This window comes from Mustela nivalis (assembly GCF_964662115.1).
Source record: "Mustela nivalis genome assembly, chromosome: 12".
In the NCBI taxonomy this organism is placed as follows: Eukaryota; Metazoa; Chordata; class Mammalia; order Carnivora; family Mustelidae; genus Mustela; species Mustela nivalis.
The window spans coordinates 50881899-50907866 of record NC_139031.1 but is presented as its reverse complement, the minus strand read 5'-3'; the positions used below and the strand labels follow the sequence as shown (position 1 = coordinate 50907866).

General features: G+C 43.5%; 1 protein-coding gene across 7 annotated transcripts in view; it reads right to left on the bottom strand.

Annotated features, from left to right (window-relative positions):
* Nucleotides 1-25968, bottom strand: part of RAPGEF5 (Rap guanine nucleotide exchange factor 5) — a 224008-nt gene that overhangs the window by 13387 nt on the left and 184653 nt on the right. For all 7 annotated transcript variants that reach the window (XM_082693712.1, XM_082693707.1, XM_082693706.1 and 4 more), the window contains exons 16-23: nt 25299-25377; nt 22899-23048; nt 19037-19134; nt 15540-15662; nt 13459-13637; nt 8025-8115; nt 5829-5879; nt 4939-5026 (exon numbers count right to left, since the gene is read on the bottom strand). In XM_082693712.1, the coding sequence (XP_082549838.1) occupies nt 4939-5026; nt 5829-5879; nt 8025-8115; nt 13459-13637; nt 15540-15662; nt 19037-19134; nt 22899-23048; nt 25299-25377 (859 nt within the window). The remainder of the gene's footprint in view (nt 1-4938; nt 5027-5828; nt 5880-8024; nt 8116-13458; nt 13638-15539; nt 15663-19036; nt 19135-22898; nt 23049-25298; nt 25378-25968) is intronic.

Below are 25968 nucleotides of genomic sequence, written 5' to 3'. Positions count from 1 at the left end.
AAGCAAAAATCTCCTTTGGATGCAAAAACAAACAAACAAACAAAAACCAAAAAACAAAAATCAGAACTGAAAAACCCAGGAGTCCCTCTTCAAGAGAAAGGGATTTGGGAATCATTTAAAATAAAGATAGCAGCTGAAGCTCAATGAGCAGTGACTCATAAAAACTCACATCAGAGGGTCCACGACTGAGCACTAAGGGAATCCTCTAAAACAGGAATCAAAATAAGAAATATATTACGGTTTAAAAAGCCTGCAAATAATCATGTTAGATCACAAATGTGGAGGGCAGAGATGCCTTGGTGGCTCAGTCAGTGGGGCGTCTGTTTTCAGCCCCGATCATGATTCCGTGGTCCTGGGATTGAGCCACACGTTGGGTTCCCTGCTCAGCGGGGAGCCTGTTTCCCCTCTCCGTCTGCCTGTAGCTTCCCCCTGCTTGTGTGCTCTGTCTCTCTGTCAAATAAGTAAAAATCTTAGAAAAAAGAATTAAAAACAAAAAGCAAAAGTGGAGGGCAAACCAAATGAAAACTACCATGTTAAAGTAAGCTGACATTGGGACGCCTGGGTGGCTCAGTTGGTTAAGCAGCTGCCTTCGGCTCAGGTCATGATCCCAGCGTCCTGGGATCAAGTCCCACATTGGGATCCTTGCTCAGCAGGGAGCCTGCTTCTCCCTCTGCCTCTGCCTGCTCTCTCTCCCTCTCTCTCTGACAGATAAATAAATAAAATCCTTATAAAGTAAGCTGACATAAAAGAGGGAAAAGAACAGCCTTAGATTCCTATAAATAGAAAGAGAAAGCATTTGCATCTAATCAAGACTTTCATTCTGGGGGTCCCTGAGGGGCAATTATGAGCTAGGTGCTCTGGAAACCTGCCTAGGATGCATTTGGCTGCTGAGCTTTGATGGCCCACGAGGGGGCGACACGAGTTACATAGTTACAGGATATCCTGATAAAAATCTTTCCTCAAGCCATCCCTTACATATAGCTTCCAGTACTGACTGCAAAGATTTCCTAGGATTTTCCCCCTTCTTTTAAAACGATGTTCTAACAGGAAAACGATTCACAATTATACGGTCATCTGACAAACTCTCTGGTTATTTTATTATCTTTCAAGACTTTGCTTTCAAAAAAAGAAGAACTACAAGCTTTCATTCTATATCACAATATTTAGAAGACAGTAGTCCTGGGTCACCTGGCTGACTCAGTCAGAAGGGCATGCAACTCTTGACCTCAGCGTTTTACATTTGAGCCCCACATTGCGTGTAAAGATTACTTAAAAAATAAAAAGATCGTGGGGTGCCTGGATGGCTCAGTTGGTTCAGCGGCAGACTTGGTTTCAGCTGAGGTCATGATCCCAGGTGCTGGGATGGAGCCCTCTGTCAGGCCCCCTGCTCATCAGGAGTCGGCTTCAGGATTCTCTCTCTCCCGTCGCCCCTCCCCAACTTGTGCACGTTCTCTCTCTAAAATAAATAAATCTCTTTAGAAAAACTTAGAAGACACTCGTCAATGCAGTTAGCTCTTACCTTTTTGGTGTGACAAATAAACACCGTGTGCACCTATCTACACCACACACCACCTAAAAGCCTAGCTTCCCCTAACTCCCTGAGACCTCAGGTCACAAACGCCCTCTCTGAATCCCTTGGTCCATTTCCCCAGTGTCACATTATTGTCATCCTCTCACCATGTTCCCAAGGATAATGACGAGGACTCATGACAATAAGGGCACTTATCTGTATTAAGAGCATTAACAAAAGACTGTAAGGTATAGCCCCAGCAGGACAGAGTGTGAAGAAACTGTGGGCCAAAGACCATGCACTTCTGGCTCACGATGATAACTCTGCTCATCCCAGCCGGGATTCAAACCCAGGGAGCCTGGTTCCTCTCACCACTGTATCTCTCCAGGAGCTCGAGCTGAACAGACTTGGGCATTTCTTAAACCCATCAGAGCCGCCTTGCCAGATTTATGGCACAGGGAGCATGTCAGCAACTTTCCACGTCTTCCCTTGGTGGCTCCCTCTCTTCCCTCCAGCCTGAGGTCTCTTCTCTTCTTGGGTGGTCTCACTTAATCCCAGTGGCTTGGAGGCCAGGCTCATGCTGGCCTGAGAAGAAAGGAGGGAAGGTGCATTTGGCCAGGTAGGGGGAGAGAGGCTGGAAAGGGCTGCCACCCAGAAGGGGGTTCAAGGGGCTGAAGGGTTTGATGCAGGTGAATGGCAGGTGTGTGAAGAGGAAGGTAGGAAGGTAGGAGGTAGATAAACCAGTAAGTGGAAGGAAGGGAGGGAGGGGGAGAGAGAGAAAGAGAAAGAAAAAAAGAAAAGAGACAAAGAAAGAGAGAGAGACCTGGACTCTCAGAACGTTAAGTCTGGGGTTGTGAAGCACTTCAGGGAACCCAGCAGGCAGAGCGCAGGAAATGAGCGCTGTTCATCTGAAGACACTCAAACACTCTCCAAACACTTCATATAATAGAACTACTGGAGGAAACAGCTCCATTTGGAGATGACAAGTAAAAGAAGGAAGAAATGTACAAGCACCCTAACATTCCTTTGATTTAAAAGCCCCTGCAAATCTGCAGTCATCATCCTGGCTCTGAGATACACACACAACCCTCCAGAGGACCTCAGTTCACCCTCCCACACCTGTTGATAGTCACTCTGCTGGAAAGGACTACCGGCTCCCCAAACACCGCATGATACACAGTGCTGGGCTGCTTCTGACTCTAGCTGAGCAGGATCCTTGCCCCTACACTTATTTAGGGTTTCCCATTCATCCACTTTCTGAATGGATTCCACACCACAGCAGGGGTAGGGGGTGTATGGGGGTGGGGGGACGGATCAAAAGGCAAGAATTCAACAGGAAAGTTGATGAAGAAGGACCCTGAGGTTAAGTGCTCACTTGGTAATCTGCATGCTTACTGGGAACTGACCGGCTCACAAAAGGAAACACGGGAGGCCTAATCCTTTGTAACACCCCAGGAGTTCAATTTGGTCCTTTTTCTCTAATAGCAACCCAAAGTGGGAGGAACAAGGGGGAGAGGGGTGAGTTTTCACTAAAAGGCTGGTTGTTCTAAAGTAGTTTATCTCAACTTTAAAAAAATTTTGCAATTAAAAAAATCCCCAAATTGACATTTGTTTTTTTTTTCCAAAATGTTTTGTTTCAGGCATGATATACACATATTTTAAATTTTCACCCTATATTCCTTTGGAAATTATTTCAGATAAAAATGGTAATTTGAAACAATAAAGTGTAATGATGTTTATTTTTATAATGACAAAATATTTGAAAAAGAAAACTAAGTGCTTAAACTCAAGACAGCTTCTAATGAAAAAAATAAAAAATGTTTAATTTACTAGAGTGAATGTATTTGCAGAGAAAAAAGGGAAATTTGTTTTGCTGCCAACAAAGAGGTCTAGATAAACTCAGTAGAGCAGAAAATTGCATCCAAGCTAAGATGTAAGTCTGAGACACTTGACTGCGTTAAATATTTTTTGGGGAAAATCACAAACATTCAGCAAAAAGCACTGCTCATATCTAATTAAGCTAAAGGGCCACTGTCAACTAATTTCTTATTACCTAAAAACTTTTCTCTCAAAATTTTTTCTGCTTAAGATTCGTTTCTCTCCCAGATCTGTCCTCATTTCCTGTTTCCCACTTGTGTCTAAAGGATTCTGTTACTTCCCACCTGCCGCCCCCCACTCTCCACAGGAGAACGTTTCATTTTGCAAATAAAAACTGTAAGCCTGAATAAACCTTTAAATTGTTATTTTGGCATTACAATCTCTCCCTATTCCATCCATTTACATTTAGCAGAATCTTGTCAGCTTGAACGAAGCATCTGCATGCCTCAGTTGTGCTAACAGAGTATTGTTTCAGGAAGATTCTTGCTTTGTACTAGATGCAGAGTGGATGAGGAGTGGTGGGCTCAGAGCCTCTCAGTGATTCTGCAAGCTCTGCCTGTTCTGGAGAGAGGCTGAGGAGGGAATACAGGCGTCTTTGCCAGTGGGGGCAGTGGAGGCAGCGATGGGGTTGGGGTGGGCTGGGAGGAGAATGGCCGGGCCCTCCAGCAATCCGGTTCCCAGGCAGCCCATTTCCAGAATCGTATGTCGGAGTTTAGTCACTGGGGCCAGACCCAGCAGAAAATACAAGCCTCTGAAGGGCGAAGGCTACATAATAAAGTCTTCCTATAAAACCCCTTGGAAAGTATTAAAATATGGCTCCAAAAACAAAGACCAAATCCCTTTTTCCTGGAAAGCACATAGGTAGGGTATATACTGAGTATTAGTAGCACAGGCCAGATTCAAAAGAACTTCCTTTGAATGAACCCTCTTGGTTTGAAAGAGACTACTGAGATCTCACTAGCGAATTTAACTAATGTGTTTCGGGATGAATTATTTGGGGCTCTTCAGAAGAAAAGTCAGCGGACCAGCTTGCAGCTGTCACATACTCTCCTGAATGCCACTCCTGGAAAGACAGCACCTTCTCCCCCAGTCACAGACTTTACTGCCAGGGGGTTGACCATAGGTACTTCTCACACAGCAGCAGCCTGGCAGTTAGCGCTCCAAAATTTAAGCTGCAAACTCGGAGTGTGATCTCTCTCTGGGTTTTTTCTCCCAGCCTGGCTGAAGTAAGTGGATGGTCAACTCCAAGAAAAGTAAGCCTGCACTTGAGAGCAGAGCAAAATAAAAGCACAGGTGTCCAGTGCCAAGTTCTGTGAGTCAGGTGAAAATGCTTTGGTATCTCTCTGAAACAATTAAGTATTTCAGTTACCTCAGAAATAACTGAGCACTCGCAAACCCATCTCAAACAAACACGGTTAGGTCTCAATGTCAAAATTACTCTGAAGAAATAGACTAAGAGTCTCTCTTGCTCTTTTTTTTGGCACTGTACAGTTAGAGGGATACATTTCTGCGGATGGAATTGGATGGCATAAAGGAAAGACAATTGTTACCTTTAAGCAACAGGGGCATGAATGGGATTTTGGGTGGTTTCATCTTTTTGAATGCATCTCTGTAGGCTTTGTGATTCAGGGAAGGATCCTGCCGAACCAAGCAGATTACAAAGAGAAAGAAAAATCAATGTGCTATAGAAACAATTCTAAATCCACTTTTGCTATACAATTTGAACATGATTTAGATATCAAGAGGTTCTTCTTCAGAACAAAGTAGATAAAGGTTTCCTAGGAGAATAAACTCACTAAATTAGGGCAGGAAATGTAGGCAATGAATAAAAGTCAACTTATTGGTTTACAATAATAGGAAATGACTGCAAAAGAGAGGCACCTTTTGATTGCCTTATTATTTTCCTCAAATAGGTTCTTTAAGCACAGTTTCCTCTGCATAATTTCTATCACGAGGTAACCCCAAAGTCTTTTGTTAGGTACAATGCAAAGAAAAACCTTCCTCATAATGCATGGACAATGCACAGAAAAATAAGAGAACGCTGTTTTCTTGTGTTCTGAAAAGCAACTCAACATTTTAAAAAATTTAAACCTGAGAAATGGTATGAAGGAGAAAAAGGAAAAAAGAATCATGCATAAGACACTGCACATTCCATTTATACCAATTAATTTTGTAGACGTTGAAATGGACTATATACTTAAAAATCTGCACTCTGCAAATCATGTCAAAAGGACCATTCTCACTACCTTTCTCCATGGAGAGGAAGAAGCATTTACTGTCAACTTCTTCCTTCTGTAGGAAGGAAAGCTACAGTTTCAGGTACGTGTGATCTAGTCTAAGCTACCAGACACGGTAGAGGGTCATGAACAAGGCAATCTAGACAGAAATTCGGCACTATCAATTAATTTGAAGAGTAAGTCCCGTTTGGCTTACTACTTACTGTTAAACTTTCAAGTTCAGAGAAAAGTTTCTTAAACTTCCCAGGGATTTTCTAAAATCAAACAAACAAAATACAAAAAAGAAAACGTCAAAGAAGTCTGTTACTTTCAGAGGAACCAAGGGGGCAACGATTATTAAGCTAAACTTCCACATGTCACGTATCTGAACACAAACACCTCTATCTTTTGGTTTACCCTGACTGCTTCTCACTACGCAATCTTCCTCATTCCTTAATGTGACACTCCTTGGGAATGTTGCTAAAAACAGTTTAAAATAGGTCATGGCTACGTGACTCAGGAATCCAGCTGATTAGACATTCCACACGCTGGTGATTTTTTAATACAGACTAGGATTTCTGTTCCAGATCCCACCTTTGGCGAATGCTCTTGTCTTCTTACGTCGTCTTGCTGAGTGGGAAATAGTAATATTGGCTAGCATTTTTTGTCGAATTGATCTAACTGCATTTCACAGCAGAGGGCTAAATGGTGAAAGGCCATAAAAACCCTAACGGACACAGCCTGCCTGCCAATGGGCAGGAGAGCTGAGCTGCAAGGACCACCCCCACCAACAGGTGGCATGGGAAGTCACAGAGGGTGGAAACACAGGCTCTCCAGGGTAGTCAGTGGGTCTGAATTCGAATTCCCACGTTGCCCTGTTCCAGCTGGGTGGTTTGGGGTGAGTTTCCACTTGCCCTCCTGGGGTCCAGCCTGAACTGGTCCCGTATCTCCTTCATCACCACATCCTCTGTTCTAATTGGTCCAGCCCATTCTGGATCCACCATGGGACAGATGTTCAGGGCCCTGCCCATAGGAGGCCATCTACATGCCCACGAAATACACACTATTTGAATTGAATTGAACTCTTTCTCCTCTCAATTTCTACACATCGAGACTTCTTTCCAGGTTTAATTCAAATTCCATGCCCCTCCGACCCTGGGTGGCCATTAGTGTCCCTCCAGCTCTGATGGACTGTGGCATCGCTTCCTTTCACCTTATGATGCGCACGCACGTCTTGTTTGCTTAACCGGGGCAAGCAGGCCTTTCTTTCCTTTTCTTTGGCACCCCTCTAAGGAGCACTGACCCCGACCCTCAGGTCCCCCCCGTGCTTCCCAGTGGAGAATGGCGCCTGATGCAAAGAAAGTGAAACCCTAGCACACTGCTTGGAGCCCTGTGCTGACATCTCACGTCAGGAAAAAGAGAGTCGGCCTGTCTTGCAGGAGTGAGAATCGGGAGCCACGGAGAGAATGGAGTAATAACAGGAAGTGAGGCTGAGGGGACTGGAGAGACGCTAAGGAGAACGCGCGAGCACATGCAGGTCAGGGCCATCAGGGGGCAGGCTTGATGGTGAAAGAGCAGGGCTGAGGGAGAGAAATGGTGCACACAGTGAGGTAGTCAATCAACAGGAACAGAGGGAGACAAATAGAAGCCCAAAGAAAGGTGATGGGGCCAGGGGAAGGGCCGGAGCCCTCTTTCCTGTTTCTGGCCACACTCAGGGACTCAAGTTCTAAGACACAGACTCTAAGGGCCTATGTGGGAAGAGCTGAGTCCGTGTCTCAGAACTTGAGTTGACTTGAGTGGGCCTCTCCATCTGAGAATGCAGGCAGCCTTCCCCAAGCAACAGGGACACAGGCAGAGCCCAGACTGGGGAGGGGCCGAAACTGAACACTGTGGGCCTTCTTTAAAAAATAAGAATACAAAACTACTGTACTTCTGCAAATTTTACAGAGATATACATCATCCACATGAACACACTGCTGGGGGGGGGGGTGCCTGCAAGAGAGAGGCCTGGAAGCTTACAACCATTAGCATCTCAGCAAATCTGCTTCTGGACACCTGTCACCACTTCTGAAAGGACCAGCATGGGACTGGAACCACACAAGCATGGCAGCAAAGCAGAAAACGAGCTGTGGAGCATTTTACAATTTTTATCTCCTTCATATATGTATGTTCTCTGTATGAAAATATGTATTTCTTGTATTGGATTTTATATAACTAATAGAGCCATTCTGAAGACCATTTGATTAAAACAGTCCAACCTGACACATAGATTTTTAACTTTTTTCTTTCCTAGTAGTACTTACCTCATTTAAACAATGCAAATAAATTGATTTTGAAGAACGGCTTTTCACGGGAACATTTCCCATTCAGTTTTCTTTATCCCTTCCCTCCCCCGTTCCATGTAGACCCCCAAGGCTCACCTCCCAGGTCTGCGACAACCGGCTCACAGAAGCAGTGTTGAGACCCATCACGATAGCAAAGAAAGAATTCAGGTTTCTCTGGGCTTTGCAGCTACGGAATAAAGAAAGCACAAGGTACTTGGAGCAACATCCTTTTGCCAGATGGCTGCAAAAGATAAAGATGCAAAGGCTCTCCTAGGCTACAGAGTTCAATGTCCAGGGTGGCATGGGACTCCAAGGCCAACACACACTGAATGCCTCTGTGTGTGTGTTGGGGGGGCTTGGCAGTGTCCGCTCTGCTGCTCCTCACCAGGTAACAGATTCCAAACATTCCGGCTCATTTTTCCCTCTAGGAAAAGATTGTGCTCCGACACCCTCTGGACACCTCAAAAGATTCCTCCTTTTAAAAAAAATCTATTTTGGGGATGCCTGGGTGGCTCAGTCAGTTAAGTGTCTGTCTGCCTTTGGCTCAGGTCATGATCCCGGGGTCCTGGGATCGAGTCCCGCATCGGGCTCCCTGCTCAGCGGGGAGCCTGCTTCTCTCTCTCTTGCCTCTGCCTGCTGGTCCCCCTGCTTGTGCTCTCTCTCTCTCTCTGACAAATAAATAAAATATTTTTAAAAAATTAATAAAAAATCTAATTTGGATGATGCATCTACAATTTCAACCAAAAACTCTTCAATTCATGTTTCTTTTAATATAGCATACTCTTTTTAAAATAAAAATTTTATTTATTTATTTGAGGGAGAGAGAGAGAGGACGAGAAGGGGGAGGGTCAGAGGGAGAAGCAGACTCCCTGCTGAGCAGGGAGCCCCTGATGTGGGACTCGATCCTGAGACTCCAGGATGGACCTGAGCTGAAGGCACTTACCCAACTGACCTACCCAATGCCCTAGCATACTCCTACTATAATAGTTTTCTTGTCCCATCTCTCTGTACCTAGGATGCTGTCATTACGCTTCGACATACAAGCCCCTCTCCCCTCACTGGTTCAAGCTCCCCCTCCCTCAACATTCAGATGAATTTTCTTCGCTATCCGCCATACAGACACTGTCCTATGGATCTATGTAAAGTATGGCATGTGTTGTGGGGGTCCCATTCCATATTTCTCATTTAGAGGAGAAAGGAGGAAATAAAATGCAAAATAAAATCACATTGAGCTCCATTCACTCTGTGAGATGATCTGTTCTGCATTAGGTCAGTCATGCCCTTCAATCTAATCAGTCAAAAGTCCACTGGTTTTCAAAGCCTGCGGAGGGGGCCTGGCCTCCCAGGTCAGCCAGGGCAGCCTGTGGGTTCTAGACACTCCTTTATCTGCAGTGTTTTTTTTTTTAAACAAACAAACAAACAAACAAACAAACAAAAAACACTTCTCCGAGCCAAGTTTTTAAAGTTAAGAAATTCCTCTAACATAATAAATATGAAGTCATATGAAAGTGAGCAACAGCAAGCCGGGGCAGAAAAAGTGCCAGCTTGTGCCAAACGCCCTCTGTCCCACCACATCCCCACTGGGCTCATGAGGAACTTGGGGACAGCGGATGTGTAATTCCTGAGTCCTGCCTTTTCAGTTATACTGTGTTAGAGTGTGTATTATGAATTCTCCACTACCATCATAAATGGCTGTACAACTTCATCAAAAACGTTTCATGATTTGCTTACTTATTCCCCTATTGTTAACATTCAGGATATTCTCAATTCAATTCAATACAGAAGGCTACAAAGAGTATCTTCGTGCATAAAACTTTTTAACTGGATTTATGGTGCTTCTAATTAAAATTCAGTCATTCATGACATGATTGGTCCAAAGCTATCTCGACGTTAAATGTTCTCGACACATACTGAAAACTGTCCCCCAAAATGGTGCGGCCTCCCGGTGGCACAGGCTGTAGGGGAAAGTATCTAGCTCAGAAACAAGAGAACGGATAAGGCTGTTTCCAGGTCACACACACAGTTGGCTGTGCCTGGCAGGTCCTCCCTACACAGCTACTCCCAGGGCCAGCCTCGGGGGCTGCACACTGCCCAAGGACAGCTGCGCCTGGGCTCCAGGGCAGACAGGGCCCCACCAGGGAGCATGTGGCAAACTCCATCCCCACCAAGAGTGGAATGTGTAAAGGCACTGTTGCCTCCACACTGAGGGTCCAAAACATCTGGGCTAGACACTGTCCCAGAGGTCCCTCACCGCGGAGCCTCCACGGTCATGAGCTGTACCCCTCGGAGTCTTCCTTGCCCGGCATCTGGCCCTGCCTGCGACTTGGGGATCAGTGAGGGGACCGGAAACTCAGTCTAACTGGCCCCTTTATCTGCTTTCTACCAACTTGCTCCTGGTGGACACTGCTTGGTATGTTTCTCTGGATCAATGATTTAGAAAATCCACTGTTTTTGTATATTATCGGTGACCAAAGGCATCTATTACCTGGACTCTGCTTCCCTTTCTGTCTCCTTACCTCCTTCGCCAGCTAGAACAGACATGAGGCAGCTCTAAGGCTTGGTGTGCTGATGGGAGGTTCCTCTGTGGAGAGGCTCCTGTGGTCGGGGAGAACCATCCTGCCCCTAGGCCACAAGCACCTCTGTGGGAGGCTCTCTCTGACTCCCAGGTCCTCCCACTTACTACAGGACGGAAGCCCCGTGGTCCTGTGATTTTTCACTAGACATTAGGTTCCTCACAGCTAGAGGATATATCCATTCATTTTTATATTCTGCCCATCCCCCAAATACCCAGTATACAGCAAGCCCTTCGGACAGCATTTGCTGGCGTTGAAAACAAGACTTTTTGGGGATATGGTTTTATTAATATTCATTTTAAAAAGGTTTATTATACCTCTTTTTATTTGATATCATTTACCTGTCTGGGATCTCAGAATTCTCATCTTTTTATCTTTAAGCTTCCATAAACAATTTTCCTAACCCAGATCTCTTTTGTAGTCATACTTACAATTAAAAAAAAAAAAAGCACATATAACTAACTTCTGAACCTATAAAAAGAACAAATACTTTCTCTAGAAGACAAATTGATAAGAGTACAAATATTGGATACCAATCCGGTCTGGAATCCTTTGTTACCAAGGTTCATTCATTCCACAATAAGCACAGACTGACACTGAAACATTCCGGTTTAGCAAACACTCCTTTGTCTGTGTGAGGAAATAAACTCCACTCAATCCACAGAGGTGGGGGGTGGGGAGGGCGAGAAGGAAGGAAACATGAATATGCAAATAGATGCCTTAGGCAGGGGAGACACTTCATGATCATGGAAATTACTGTTTTCCCTTGGTTATTCCTACTAGTGTGATTATGAGGAATTTAACTTTATGTTTCTGTTGGCATTCTACTCTATGGGCTAGGAATAGAAAGACCAGTACAGTAAATAATTCAAGAGCATGGGGCCATATGGAGAAGATGTGAATATATTTCATTTCCCTGAGGATAGATATAATCTTATACTGGAACTAAGCTGTGTGGTGTCATTTTACTCCTTGGGACATTAATGTCCCATTTCTCCAAGTAACTGGCATTTATAAGAAAGCTTTTGATCCAAAAGAGCCTCACCTTTATGAATTTCACAAGCCATTTGGAATGCACTGGCCAAATGAAGAAGAAGAAGAAGAAGAAAAAGGAATATTCACCATAAAAACTATCCAAGATTTAGGAATATCTGCCGAATCTCTCACCTTCCATTTCCAGTTGCACCAAACACCAGGTTGGGTACTTTTGTTATCTCTTGCTAAGTAAACGACATGCCCTGCATCTGGGGGTCTTTTTGCCTGCAGTTTAGTCGATGTGCTACCTTCCCATCAATCTTCCTAAGGACAGCTCTGATCCTGACAGTCTCCTGCACAAAAAAGGCAATGAATCCCTAGCTCCTCAGTTCAGCCTAAACTCTTTGATCGGAAATGCACCGTCCTTCACCATTTGTTTTTATCTTTGCAGATCAATCTCCCAACAGTTCTGTACAAAGAACACTCCATTCTGGTGAAAGCAGATGAGGTCCCTTTCCCTGACCGTATGCTGCCTGCCTCCTCCTCCAGGGAGGTTCACCTCCACGGACAGTACGTACTTCCGAACTCTTATCTGTCTAGTTCCCCCCAGAATTCAAATACGGCCTTGAATGCTACATCCTTCACAAATGTTTCCCATCCTTCTTTTACACCTCATTGGCATACGAGCTTTTCCCCCTCCAAAGCCCCAGGAGAATTCAATCTAGAATAAGGCACCCCCGTTCTATTTTGCACGCTAGCCATCTGAGGTATCCAAGTATCCCCTCCAGCAGGTTGCAAACTCCTCAAAGGCATGGATTGGGCGTAGGGTCGGTCTGGTTTCCCCATGGAAATCCATACTTCCCTGCAAGGATCCGTACAAGTAATAAGTGATTATTCATAGTTTCCTGAACGTGTTACACTGATGCACACACCAAAACTGTTTGACGTAGAAACTACTCGGGAAGACAAAGGAGAAATAAAATGGGTAATAGTAGGAACTGGGAGAGATTCTGACTCCTGCTGCCTGCTTCCGTTGGGAGGCTGTCCCCAAGAGCCCTCTCAGGATACTAATCTGGCATTTTAAGGGAAGCTCTCAGCGAGTTACTAAAATGTCATTCAATGAACCTTTACTGAGTCACTGCTGTTTAAGTTCTGCATCAGGCGTATCAGGTACAATGTTTGATTAGTAATGGCCCTTGTCCTCTGGAGGCTAACACAGGCAAGGGAAGGGATTCTATACAAACAGAGAAGTTTAATAAATGTAATAAAAGAAAAAGTTAAAAGGGAATAAGCATGTGTGTGAGGGAGCATGGGGGTAGGAAGTAGTTAGCCCTGCATCCGAAAATCAGAGAGGGCTTCAAGAAGGAAGTAACTTTTGACCTCGGTCTTAAAGAACGCAGCAATCTGCATGGTGGAAGTGGTCATTTTGGCAGAGCCAACAATGCCGTGTGCAGGCCTGGAGGACGGCATGCCCGGGACAGACAGCCAGTAGGAGCGGCTGTGACGTGGAGCGCGCCCAGAGGGTGAGGCTCTGAGGTCAGGTGGGACCAGCCGGGCTGGGCCTGCAGAGGATTTTGCAAAGTCCACACAGTGGGCATCAAGCAGCCAAGAATAGGATCCTAGAATGCACCCAATTTGCAAGGATTCTCCCCCCTCACGTCATCTTCCCAGTATTCCCTGCCTGCTGTAGCTCCCCAGGCACACCACAGGTCAGCTGCGGGACGGAGCATGTGCGTGCTGGCTGCTCACTCATTCTGCAGCACAGAGCAGAGGGCCCGAGTCTGGTATGGACACTGATGGCAAAGTGTAACCCCCTCACATGCAAAGACATAAATATTCCAGAACAGACCTTTTCAATCATTTGCTCACTTCACTCTGTATTTTACTTTTACCTCCTAACCCCTCTTATCATCCCAAAGGGAAAAAAATGGACTCTCTCAAGGAGACCAGAAGAACTGCATTAGTCACCATCGGAAACTCACTGTGCAGCGATTTTGATGAATTTTTTCAGCAGCTGCACCCGCTTGGCCAGCTGGCTGCAGAGCAGGACCTCCGTGGCCACCCAGAGCTGGACTTCATTGCATCTCTGCAGGAGAAGGCTGAGGTTCGCCGTGTGCTCCCCACTGCCTTGTCGGCCAAACGTGAAGTAGATCAGCTCTTGCTGCAGGAAGACAGGTGCACACCAGCATTTATTTTTAGCAGAGACAAGCTGCTACAGAAGTCAGTCCATGGTTAACAGCTGCCTCAGGTGGCCACTCTCATCATGTGTTATGAGAACATAACAATAGATCCAACCGGACACAACGCAGGGTTAGAGATGCCTTGTGAAATAATGTTCACTTAGAATCCTCACAAAAAAATGTTATTTTTAGAATGTGCAGATGACATAGTTTTACATGAAACTCTAAGAAGTTCTGAAGTTTAAATCACAGGCTGAATCAAATCCAAACTTCCTGAACTTGGTGTACTGGGAAAAGCAAGTGGAAATGATTGTTACTAGTACAGGTAGGTTCTCTCCATGAGGGTTCTCTGATTGTAGAGTGAATCAGGATCACCTGGAGGCCTGTTACAGCAGCTCTCTGGGCCCCAGCCCCTGAATTTTCTCCTTCAATAAGTCTGTGGGTCCTAAACCCGTATCTATAACAAGCCCCCAGGTGGTGCTGCTGATGCTGGTCTGGGTACCTGCTTTTTGAAAACCATGGATAAAAGACAGAGTAAAATCATGAACAGAAAGACAGTGAGATCAGGGAAAGGTCCAAAATTTACAAAATGTAGCAAGACCAGCCACTCTTTATCCAGACTGATCATAGGCAGAGCAACAGAAGGGATGTGTTTTTAAATGAAAGGGTGTGTGCACTTCACAGGAGGGGTCCCCCGCTCCCCTTAGAAAGCAGTACAAGCAGTGACACAGCCTGCTCCAGTCACATCTCATAAGACGCACATCGTTTAGCTTGAAGGAGTTCACGACTTGCTTGGATTTAGATTATAATGTGGGCATTTTTCTGAGGAGGACATTTTTCTGAGGAGGACATTTTTCTGAGGAGGACACTTTAAACTGAAAGGAGAACTCAAGCCCCCGAGTTGGGCACGAGTTTCTTCAGAAGGAAAGGCTGATTGTAATGAAAAATGTCACTACAGGGCAAAGCAAAGGCAACACACGGTTGCACAGAAAGGTCTCATTTTTCATCTCCTGATTCCTGTGAGCCCTTCCACTGGCTACATTTACTCCTTAATTGTCAATAGCATTTTGTCCCTACTCTACTCTATCATTTTATAAATGTTTAAGCTGTCTTCCAAGGGAGGGGTGATGGACATAAAGATTTGAAGTCTATCTCCAAAGTTTCAAGAAAGTACTTTAAGTCTTGCAGCACAGTCTAAATGTTTAGAATGTTCTAGAGGAAAAGAATGACTGTATGTGTACGTGCATAAATACGATTCTGTACAAGACCGCGAACTTTATGGAAAAAAATTAAAGTATCAATATCAAAGTTGTCAAATGTAAAATGGCTTTTCAATTCCATTAGATCTTCATAATTATGCAAATACATAAGTATTCAAACATATAAAAATATAGCACTTTTATACTACAGTACACATATGATTATATTAGGAGCACATAAAGCATGATCACGTGTCTGACTTTGCTAGGTTTGTATTTAATGTATTTAAAGTCTCCAAATATCTTTTGGGCTATGGCATCCTACGCAGAACTACAGCATGAGATGATGGATCTTTTTAAAACTGAGTCACGTACAAATACTCTTTTAAAAAAATACAAAGTTAGGGGTGGCTGGGTGGCTTAGTCATCAGGCATCTGCCTTCAGCTCGGGTCATAATCCTGGGGTCCTGGGATCCAGCCCCACATCAGGCTCCCTGCTCAGTGGGGAGCACGCTTCTCCCTCTCCCACTCCCCCTGCTTGTGTTCCCTCTCTCACTCTCTTTCTCTGTCAAATAAATAAATAAAATCTTAACTATCTCAACTATGATTTAATCTATTTTCAAAAAAAGAATGCAAAGTTAAAATAGCACTAGCATTTATTTTATCTTTTCACTCCTTACTTACCTCGTGAATTGAATTGAAGAGACTCCAATCAAAATTCATTAATTCCAGAGCAAGATCCCAAGTGTTCATTCCCAAAATCCTCATCGACCTTTGCTGTGATTCCTCATTTTCTGCAAATGGGTTCTAAACCAACAGACAGAAGCAAAAGGATCCTCAGTAATTCCCAAATGTTTGGCACTGAACTGGCTGACCACAGAAAGCCACTAGAAGCCCAGATTAGGAAAGTAATCTTGTCTGAGTGCGCTTAATATTTTTCCTGGTCCGTTCATCTTTGGTGAGTTACAATCAATTTGGGAAACAGCCTTGGAAACAGTAGAATGTGATCAATGATACTTCAGTGAGTTAGCCTGCCCCTCCCCCTACCACACGTGCACGCATCCACAGATCTGATTATAAAACACTGCCCCAGCAGACAGCGTAATGAAAGCGAAAGCCCTGAAATCACTTTGGCTTCTGGTAAGAATTAGTGTGCCAGCAGGTTAGTATAAAAACAAACAAAAGAAATGTCATGGTGTACTTCAATAAAGACAGACATGGTTTTCACAGGAAATATGTTTAACAAGCCTCGTCCCAGACACACACTTACAAATTTTATTAAAATGCCTGTGGGAAGTGATAAAAATTTAAACAAGAAATAAAAAATAAAAGTTACTTCATTTATGTCCCATGGTGGATGATTATTTCAAGTATTTGTTGCTTTACCTATACAAAGAGGGGCGAGTCTGGTAATGGCACTTCCTTAAATTCCACCAAAACTTTAAATATTTTGTCACTGTTGAATTTATTAAAAACTATCTGGCATCTTTTCAAAATATTTGATATTTTCTAATTAAAGTACAAATTCTCCAGGGGCATCTGGCTGGCTCAGTCTGTAGAGCACATGGTATGGGGTTATGAGTTTGAGCTGATGTTGGCTAAGCATTTACTTGAAAAAAAATTCTCCCATTTGAAGGGTTGGATTTGAGTAGTTAATGATATTAAAATTATTAATAACTTGGAGAAAAAACAATGGGACTTCGCAAAAATAAATGACATGACAGGATGAAGAGGTTCCAAATATTAATTCCGCTTTTGTTGTTTTTTTGTTTGTTTTAAATATTTTATTTATTTATTTGACAGAGAGAGACACAGTGAGAGAGGGAACACAAGCAGGGGAAGTGGGAGAGGGAGAAGCAGACTTCCTGCTGAGCAGGGAGCCCAATGCCAGGCTAGATCCTAGGACCCTGGGATCATGACCCGAGCCAAAGACAGACGCTTATTGACTGAGCCACCCAGGTGCCCCCAATTCCTCTTTCAAAACTGTGAAATTCTTAGCATTTCACAAGTTTTACTGTTATAAAAAGGTTTCCTAACTTGAAGAAGAAAAACAAAAAACAAAAACCAAATGACAAAAGACCTTCTCAGAACTTCTCCACAGACTTTTTCAGGGCAGGTCAAGATACAAATTGTCCCTGTAGCCCCGGGTGGGACACAAGGGGGAGCTCAATGAGGGCAGACTGAAATAACGCGTGTGCAAATACTGAGTGGGGTTGTGGGGGAAGGAAAGCTCACGTTTCTCGCGGCCTGACTAGTCTGGAACCAGACAGGTGCCACACTACTCTGCAGGCATTCAGCGGGAGAGCCAAGAGCTGGGAAGACGGACATAAATCTCTGCACACTAATTTGGAGATGTAAGGATATTTTTAGTTGGCTTTTTACCTTTCCTGCTTTTTCTCCCTAAATGCACCCCTTGCCCTGGTACTGCCTTCTGAGTACCCAAGGCTGTCTACGGCCCTCTCCAACAAACACTTTCTATTTTTCTACCGTTTCATCCAGGGCTCTAACGCCTGCCTTCTGAGAAGAGCAACTCATCTATACGTAAGTGGAATGAGGCCCAGTGACTCCCCATGTTATCTCTCCTGCCCTTAATAATATTCCATTTCAACTAGCAATCTTTTGGAGATAAAGCACTGAAAGCTAGGACTCCAACAGGGAACTCTCAGGCAGCATGGAGAGCTGGTGGTGGAAACACTCGAGGGCAGGATGGCACCTGGCCCATCCCGGAACATACTTCAGAGCCCCCATGTCCTGTACTAAGACACTGCTCAGGCCTGCCTTCTGCTCTTCTGAAGCAGGTCCTGGTTGGTGGTCGGAGAGCGCACGGGGCGTGCATAGCAGGGAACTGAAAAGAAGTCTGTGGGTAGCGTGAGGAAGGAGGGCATGGAAGACAAGAGTGTGAATCTCTACCATCACCCAGGAGCTCCAAGGAAGCCAGAGGGTAGATTGTCCTCCTCCCTAGGGAGGGTTAAAGCCAAGACAGTCTCACTGTCTATTCAAGGATGCTGGCTGGTAACAGTTCACTGACAGAATTATGTCATGCACAGACACAGGACCTGTGACCTGCTGAAAGACACTCCAAAGCAGAGAGGCTGGAGTCAGACAGGTTTCCCTCTGCTTTGCCCCCTCATCACATACAAATGAAAGGAATGTGCAAGACCTTCTGAGGCCAATAATATTGGAATCCTAGCCTGGAGTCCTAGCACTTCCCCTTCCTTGGCTGCTGGAAGCTACAGTAAGGGACTCTGCCTCTCTGAACTTCACAGGGTCACTGGGAATGTTAAATGAGATACCGTAGGTAAATTACCCAGTACCTAAGTGGTGGTAAGTGCCAGAAGTGACAAAGATTAGTATTCTGGTAGGCTGATACTTGTGGATGATTTTACATAAAATATTTTTATCATAAGCAATTTTGGTTAACCCATGTGGTATACACATTCCTCAATTATAAACACAACAGGAGTCGCCTAGAAAGAACCATGCCAGTGACTGAAACAGACTAGGACCGTGTCTCTCGAGGATACCATCACCATCTGGCAGGGCCTGCTCTTTATGGATATAGGTCTGAGGCCTGATCCTACCAGGCAGAAAGCAACCACAAGGCTGAGGTTTTTAGGAAGGTAATAATGACAAGTCATCTGCTTAGGTGTAAATGTTCTTACACTTAAAATGGAAAGTAACTTACAGCACGGGTTCTACATTTCTTCCAACTCTTACTCCTCATTGGCATCCCATAGACCATAGTTAGGAGCTGATTTTACACGGGGAAGGCTGATAATTGTCCCTTTCTTCCAGTGAACGGCATACTCAAAGTGCACCAGAGAGATGGAAACAATACAGAGTCTCTTTCCCCCTAAATTTGCACAGGGTACGTTTCTCAGCCTGATCGCCTCATATCCACCAAAAAAGAAGGAATGGAATTAAGATTAATGGGAAGGGGGGTCACTTCTCTCACAGCCCCTATGTCAGAGGCCCGAGAGAAGCAGGCTTTGACCTAGGAAGGCTTAGGATTCTTCAAGGTGTACCTGTTTTTGATTTGCAAAGGCAGTGTTGCTTGCCAGGTGTATTGTTGGCTAGAGGAGGAAGTAGTTTGATGTGTTTTTCTAACATTTATTATAAAACATACAAAATATGACTTTAGTCTGCCATCTGTGTTTCAAGTAAAGGCTAAAAGTCCTTACCAAAGTGTCAGCTAGGTCTTTTCGGTAGACATATATCCGACCCGAAGCTTCAAGGGATTTGGAGCTGGCCAAGTCATTGGGCTGAAGTTCATGCTTTTCTTTATTAAAAAAAAAAAAAAGTAATTAGAAACACGAGAACAGTAGTAGGCATGCACAGTATACCAAAAGAGTGAAAATTGCCAAAGAAAAATATTTAAAAGCAAATAGAATACAGATTTAATTCAGATGTGCATACTCTGTTCAATGGCACCAATGGTACCATGGACATCACCGCTCAATATCCACAGAGTGGAAGCCTTTTGCAATGCCTTCTTGTAATATTTAGTCATTTTTTAGAACACAGAACAGTTTAGAGAAAAAAGTAAAAGTCACTCATAATCCCATCACTTGGGGTTGCCCAGGTGGCTCAGTAGGTTAAGAGTCTGCCTTTGGCTCAGATCATGATCCTAGGGTCCTGGAATCAAGCCCTATGTTGGGCTCCTTGCTCAGTGGGGAACCTGAGTCTCCCTCTCTCTCTTTTTGCCACTTCCCCTGCTTGCATTCTCTCTCTCTCACTGTCATATAAATAAATAAAATCTTAAAAAAAAAATCCCATCACTCTCAGATAACCACAGGATGGTTATGTTGGTAATATTTGGGTATGTTTTTATTCTGCTCTTGATGTTAATGTGTGTAAACGACATCCACACTTACAACAGATAATTGCAATTACTTACACATACGCATTCATAATTAGTATGGATACCTATATATACATTTGTAGTTATTCCATATGTGGTTTTATATTCTGATTTTATTATAAGAACTTATCCACTTGTCAAAATTAACTATGCATATTATGTTAAACTGGTTACATAACAGTCCATTATACCATCATGTAATCTTTCCTCTATTGCTGACCAATTTAATAGTTTCCAATGTTTTTGTCATACTAATGAGATGGCAAAATATATGCAAATACTAGCACAGGGTCTGGTACTTAATAGGGGCTTGATAAATGGGATCTATTATTACAGCAGCCGTAATATATACTGCTGAAGTCAACATCCTAATGCATAAATCGTTGGCTGCTCATACATGACTTTTATAAATAGATTCCCAGAAATGGAATTACTAGGTCAAAGGGGAATGAATACTTTTTAAAAGATTTTGATACAAACTGCCAAACTGCTTTCAAATTCTTACACTGACCAACATTGATCATTCCTGGTGGTAAGTTTGCTGTTTAGCTAAAACCAAAAATAGATTTCTCAGTTTATTTTAAATTTCTGGACCACTGGAAAAGCTGAGTGTTCTTCATGTATTCTTCTATTTCCCTTGTTACAAATTATTCCTGTCCCTCAGCCATTTTTCTACCATCATTGGAGTGCTCTTATAACTCAATAGACTTCTTTGTAAAAAAATGTCCTCCTCCAAACTACAAATTACAGATACGAATTGACTAAACTAACCCTCAAGTTTATTGCACTGTAACATAATCAGCTTCATTTAGCTACCTAGCATGGTTGGGGAATACTATATTCCATGTATCCTCTTCTAGATAACTTAATCAGTTCAAAGGCCAAATTTTGTTTTGAACATTTCTGCTTAATACAGAGTACACAAATGATAATCCAATATATTCTTTATGGCCCAGCATTATAATGATCAATAGCACTTTCATGTCAGGCCGTTGACGTGTGTGGTAAATGGTCCCACACGGCTGGGCTCCAAAGTTCTTCCGTCTCTCCTCCCTCTTTCTCTAGCTACAATTTCTTGCAGCCCTGTGTGTGCTCGTGTCTACCCTACATCAGAATTTACGAGAGCCATTCTGCCCTTGCTACAGAATAAAATGCCATGACTTTCGGAGAGTAACTTTTCCACTTTCTGGGAAATATTTTTTTTTTTTCTTATTTTCAGGTTTGTCACTACACTCTGAAAGTTAAAGCTCATAGAATTTTAAACTCTGAAAAACTATAGAGAGGTAGGTTTCTGTTACTACATACATTACACCTACTCTGGGTATAAAACAGCTAGAAACCTACTGAAAGTGATGAGGATAACAGCCCCAGTCCTTTTAGAAAAATTCACAAAACCTACCACATTCGCAATATCTTTAAACTTTTTTTGACAAAAAGAAAATAAGAGTAGATCTCACTGTAATTTCATTTTGAAGTAGTATTTAAAAGACTATTTACTGAAAATTAGGTAACTAGAGCAAGGAATACATTCAACACTTTTTTTTCCTTCTTTTTCTTCATAGAGCATTATTGTTTGGAGGTTATTAAGCTATGGGCGGAAAGGTTCTTAACAGATAAAAGTACTAATTGATGGGAAATGATGGCACATATCCAAATCTGTGGGATAATTCAAGAAATAAGCTGATATTTCTACAGAAGATTAGCAATGAGTCTATATACATTAGAACAACATTGGCTTCCCTGATGAATCTAATTTAATAGAGTGTAAAAATGGTATTTCATGGCCATCAAATAGATATTGAGTAGTAAAACAGCTACTCATTACTCTCCAGATTCAAGCGTGGCTCTGGGCTGACTCGGAGTCAGCCCCCAGGGAGAGGGGGGGTCTCAGGTGTGCTACCAAGTTCTCTCAGGGTCCTTCCTCCTCCACAGTGGGCACCCAATGACGACTTTCTGTAATGGTACTGTCTTGAGAGGCAAATGATGGTTCTGATGAAGTGTAATATTATTTAGAATCACTTAATATTTTTGGTCACTTAAAATGAAACACAATACACATTAATTGTATCTAACTGGAATGCCTGAAATATTTTATTAAAAATTCAACACATTAAAATTCATGTAGTCCAGATGTTTCTTCCACTTTTGCTCTTTTTCTCTAGATCATGTTTTGATGGGATGCACAAGTAGGGCCCCTTGAGAGGGAGGAGGGACTCTCGAGAGGCCCAGGGAGAGGGGCTAGGCGGTTTGCATATGTCATCTGCTAGTTTATAGGACTGTTTTACCTGCTTCTGTCACAGAAATGCTTTAACACCAAGTTAAATTCTTGGTGATCTTCTCCTCCTTCCCCTAGCCTGGTAACAAAGGGTAAACAGGAACACTGGTTATCTGCTCCCCCCTCTCCCTCTCGCCCCATCTCTGGTTGACTGGTTCACACAGTACTCCCATTTTTCAACCACTGATGCTAAGTCACTTTCTTTGTATTTTTCTCAGGGTTAATGAGATATTAAATAAAGACTGTAAGCCAAAAAGGAGGCCAGCAACATTGAGATCTGACAGGCCCCAGTGAAAACGAAGGGGTCCGTTCAGGTCACGTAGATCAATAGTGTCAGCTTGTAATCTGTGTGATCTTATTCAAAACAGACAATAAACCATTCTCTGAGGATAAATAAGGCCCAGCAGAAGGAAAAGCTATAACTAGACCTCACTCCCCACGTCCACCTGAACGAACACAGCCTGCGAGCTTTCAGCTTATTGGAGTTTTTATTTCCTTCAACGGGGAGTCTTTTTAAGTATTAAACTGTCAGCCAGCAATACGACTAGTTCAAGGCTGTCTTTCTTTTTCCTTCCTAAAGTAATTTCATCCTTTAGCAATTTCCCAAGTTAATTTAAATATGAAAGTAGGCTTATCTAGAGTATAAAATATGAAAAGCTTTATAATATATTTCAAAACACTGGCATGGCCCTTTATTCCGTTCTTGGGGAGGAAATTCAGGATCCCACAGTATCCAGCTGTTGTCATGGAAACGCCTCTGCCAGGCAGCTTCTTATTGTTCCTGTGGTCACCCAGCTGCGGACCCAGAAGGGACAAGCCGTGCGTTTACTCTATAAAAATGTCGACTCTCCTCCTCTCAGAGGCGACCCGGGGAAAGATTAATATTCCAGGACAGAAAACAGTTTACCCCCAGAGAACGTGACAGCCACCAGAGCCAGCTCCTCTTCTGCATGCTGGATCTTTTCTGCCACAACTTTCAGGATCTCATGTGCTGTACTGGAAACTTTGGCCTTCACACTGACATAGGAGTGCTCCGTTATGTACACGTGGCAAAAGACTGCATACAACACAAGAATCGTTAGTCAACAGGGAACTGGAGACGTGAGGTACAGACATTTCCAAATGAAGGCATCTACCAGCCTATTCTCTTCAGTGTAAAACTTACACAACTTGATTTACATATTTAGTGTCTGTGCTCGGGTGCCTGAGGGCATCCATAGAGAAACAGGTGCTTGGCCACGCGGGAGATACAGACGTTACAAAGCTGGTGAATCAGTGCGCCAAGGATTTAGGCTTCCCAAACTGGAATGAGAGACCTATGTTACAAAAGCCACGTGCTCTGCTCACAGTGGAGACAGCCTGACCATGGCACAGGGGATGGGGTGCGGGGGAGCGTACATAACTTATAGCTCTGAGTCCCTTCTTTGAGGGTTACTGAGATTTCCCAAAGCACAGTATTAAGATATCTCACTCATAAATTTTTATTTTATACTCCATTTCCAGACAGTCACTGTTGATTCAATCAGGAACATCACATTTTGCTATTGGAGCTCTCTTAAGCTTATATAAAAAAATCTGCCCGTTTGCCATGGTTTCTGTGTTCAGGCATCTTGATCATTTAATAATGATGTCCCTGATCAAGATGTGGGTGAGTCTGGTTTCCAAAGGAAAGGCACATTTCTAGCCCTTTTAATATCCTTTTTGTTGTATGCAGTGCAAATAATTATTACTAGGACATCATCACTACCAGGGTGACTTGGGGTCCTGGAAAAGATTTTCTTCCTGATTTGAGAGCAGAATCTGTTAAATAGCAGTGGAGATAACTGATATATTGTTTCTTACAGCAGCTACTTTGAATTATAAAATACTAGCTTCTTTCAAAAAGATAATATTCTTCTCTGCTATGTTGCAAAAAAAATAAAAAAACAAAGGGGGAGCGCAGTTCCTAGAGAAATCTTACATGCAATTTAAATGGCCCCCCCAAAATAAGCCCAGGAATGCTTCCCACAGAAAGGCAGATGAGGCAAAAGAAAAATGAGTTTACGTGTAGGAACCTCAAAGTAAACATTACCGGAAGGCACGAAAAATATTTTGGTCTTGGTTTGGTTCAGTATGTCACTAAAACAATAGCATCTAACAAACAGTTGTTTTATATGTTGTCCACAGACATGTGAGAGGCAACAAAAGCTTTTTTGCTTCCACAGAAAAATAAAATTTTTGAGCAAGACAAGATCCAGTGCACAAGCCACTGAATATGAGGAAAGCTTAAAACCCGCTTAGTAAACAGATAAACAAAATGAGGCCAGAGGTCTCGAAACACTTCCACTTTTTGTAACTCAGCTTGGGAAATTATCTGGTTAAACTGTAAGACAAATCAGCTTGGAGGGTCAGCAACTAAGGAATTAGGAGGTAAGATCATTTCTTTCCCAGCTTCCACAAATACCGCGTAGCAACAGAAGCCTGGGTGTGACACTTTGTTGTTTAAGTATGTGAGAAGCAGAGCAGACAGGAAGAGTTCACACTTAGAATTTCAGCCCAGACGGAGAGGTGGGCTCTAAGAGAAACCTCCTAGTCACAAGAGCGTGAATGTTTCCATTGTTGTGTTTCCCCACGCTCTGCACTTGACTCAACCTTTATGCACACAGAAGGAAGTCATTTCCTTCTCTGGTACAAGGGAGTAACATAGAAGGAAGCACCTTCATGGGGGTAAAGGTTATCTACCCTTCCCCACCCCTACTGGGCAAGCATCTTCAGAGTGGGTCCAAGCCCTGTCACCGGGGAGCTTTGGGGAGTGCTGACCGAGGGTGGGAGGACTGGGCACGTAGCACTGTCTTGCAGGGGGATTTCGGCCACACTCCTGTCCTTCTGCTCTTCTTGCCAAGAGTCTCTTCTCTTCATCTCAGGGACTGACCCCACCAAAGCCCCACATGTTGGCTTTAATGTCAGTCCCAGACAGCGAGCTGACCGATCAAGGGAGAAAGCAGCCAAGAGGAACAGGTAGTACCTTCCCGGCAATGCTGCACCTCTCCCTGAGAAAGTCAAGAAGCTCTTGTTCCAAGTTTTCTTTCCTCCCTTCCCAATCAGAAACATCCTTGGCCCCTGAGACACTGGTGTAGGGTGAAGAAAATGGCCACACTCGAAGCAAGAAAATAACGACCATCATACTGGGTGTGAACGTGTTTGACACAGGTCACAGGGCTGTGATGGCTGGAAATGTTCCAAGGCGGGCTGATGTGTTAATGCTGGAGAATGAGGGTGATTAACTGCGACTCCACCTACCCCAAACCCTCGTTAAAACGACACTCACTTTCCTCTGTTTCAGTCACGGTTCCTCTGTGCTGGAGCCAGTTCTCCTTAAGACTGAATTGGTGGAAAAGGGCTTTATTCTGTGAGAAGCGAGAAAGAGAACAATGAATGAATGCATTCCTGCCCTTTGGAAAACCACAGCTGTTTACAACATGTTCCAAAAGAGCTAGCCAATTTTTCTTTCTTTCATTTTTTTAAAATATGAAATCCACCCATCCAATTTTAGAGGACTAAGTAGGGGGTTACCACTGTTCATGCATGTGGAGGTAAAGATGCTGAGCAACACAGCAGACCTTGGCCAAAGCCAGGAGCATGCAAAAAGCTCCTATATTTATTCCCTGCAACATGCTGGAAAGTATTGGCCTGATTTTGAACCTCTGGCTACCACAAACACCCACAGATTCTTCGCTAGAGAGGGATATCCCAACATTAACCACGCTTTGGAACAAAGCAACTTTAGGTGGTTGCACGCTTCTGCTGTAGCACCAGGACTCGCTTAAGGGAAAGAAGTACATTATTCATTATGATTATCCACCTGATAGATGAGCTTCTACAAAACGTGTGCCTGACATCTCATTGTGCATTTCCCCTTCAAGGTGAATAGGAAACACACTCCTTCTTTCCCTTTTTGTCGGGTTGAAAAGTACAAACCTTTTGCTCATTACTAGACT